Source organism: Apis dorsata, unplaced genomic scaffold (genome assembly GCF_000469605.1).
Source record: "Apis dorsata unplaced genomic scaffold, Apis dorsata 1.3 scaffold_133, whole genome shotgun sequence".
Taxonomy (NCBI): Eukaryota; Metazoa; Arthropoda; class Insecta; order Hymenoptera; family Apidae; genus Apis; species Apis dorsata.
This window is the reverse complement of record NW_006263426.1, coordinates 1,325,993-1,327,162: the sequence shown is the minus strand read 5'-3', so window position 1 is coordinate 1,327,162 and position 1,170 is coordinate 1,325,993. Positions and strand designations below refer to the sequence as shown.

The 1,170-nt window shown below is 38.3% G+C and overlaps 1 protein-coding gene across 1 annotated transcript in view; it reads left to right on the top strand.

Annotated features, from left to right (window-relative positions):
* The window catches only part of LOC102677882 (neurobeachin), a 240,681-nt gene that overhangs the window by 152,553 nt on the left and 86,958 nt on the right, over positions 1-1,170 (top strand). Inside the window, exon 28 of the mRNA XM_031509250.1 lies at positions 404-772. Coding sequence (XP_031365110.1) covers positions 404-772 — 369 coding nt within the window. The remainder of the gene's footprint in view (positions 1-403; positions 773-1,170) is intronic.

Genomic DNA, 1,170 nt, shown 5'->3' with positions numbered 1-1,170 from the left:
AAAAAAAAAAAAAAAAAAAAAGAAAAACATTTGTATAAAACAATTTTGTATAAACCAATATTAGAAAAGAATGTTGACCACAAAAACAGAATAACGTACAAGCAATCATGTACTCTCTCTATATATATATATGTATCTCTCTCTTGAAAGAACAATTGAATATTCAATGATACGTGTTAAAATCTTTAAATCATACGATGCTCCTAAATTTAATATTTTCAATTTTCTTCCACAACTTAGTTCTTCTTCTTTAAAAAAAAATATATAGTTTCGCGCCATAATCTTTATCGAGTTTCACTCGTAGAAGAGAAATTTACAAAAAAAAAAAAAAAAAAAAGAAAGAAAAATAGGACATAGACGGTCGAGAATCGTGGTAACGTGGTAAAATATGGTTCCTCAGCAGATGGGAATGGTGGTGGAGGAGGGCGGCCCCTGTTTCCACAGTGGTCTCACCACGTGTACCCACAGTTCCTCCCGGGATCTCACCCTAACGCCAATGCGAATGCCAATGCCAATGCCAACCACCACATGAATCAGCACCACCACCAGCACCCGCTACCGGCTGCCAGGCACTCTAATCGCCAGCCCCCCTCCAACTATTATCTCCCGAATCACCACAGTAATCATTACAACCATCATCCGAATAACCATAACTACCATCGTCATCATCATTACCATCATCACAATAACAACAATCATCATCATACGCTTCAAAAACATATCGATCAGCCCCGAAATCTCTGTCATAGAAACTCCGGTGTTGGTCTGCAAGGTAACTCGATTGCCCGAACGGAATTGTGTACCACGGAATGCTCGAGTTTGGTTTTTTCGTTTTATTATCGCCTGCTCGAATATCTTTTTTACATTTTGCCCGATTTGATTATGAATTATCGACACATTCTTTTTCTTTTCGTCAATTCCTTCCCACGATTATATTCTTCTCGATTATTGTGATTTCCACTCGATTGTGCTCTCTCTCTCTCTCTCTCTCTCTCTTCTGTTTTTATTCGATATTTATTCACGTGTCGATATTTCTATCTGCATGTTTGCCGTTTCACTAGCCAATTTGAGCCAACCTCAGGTTTGACGTACACATTGACATACACGTGCACGCATATACACGCGCATAAGCGTTCTCACTTTTGTTGATCGTATAAAAACGATGTTTTG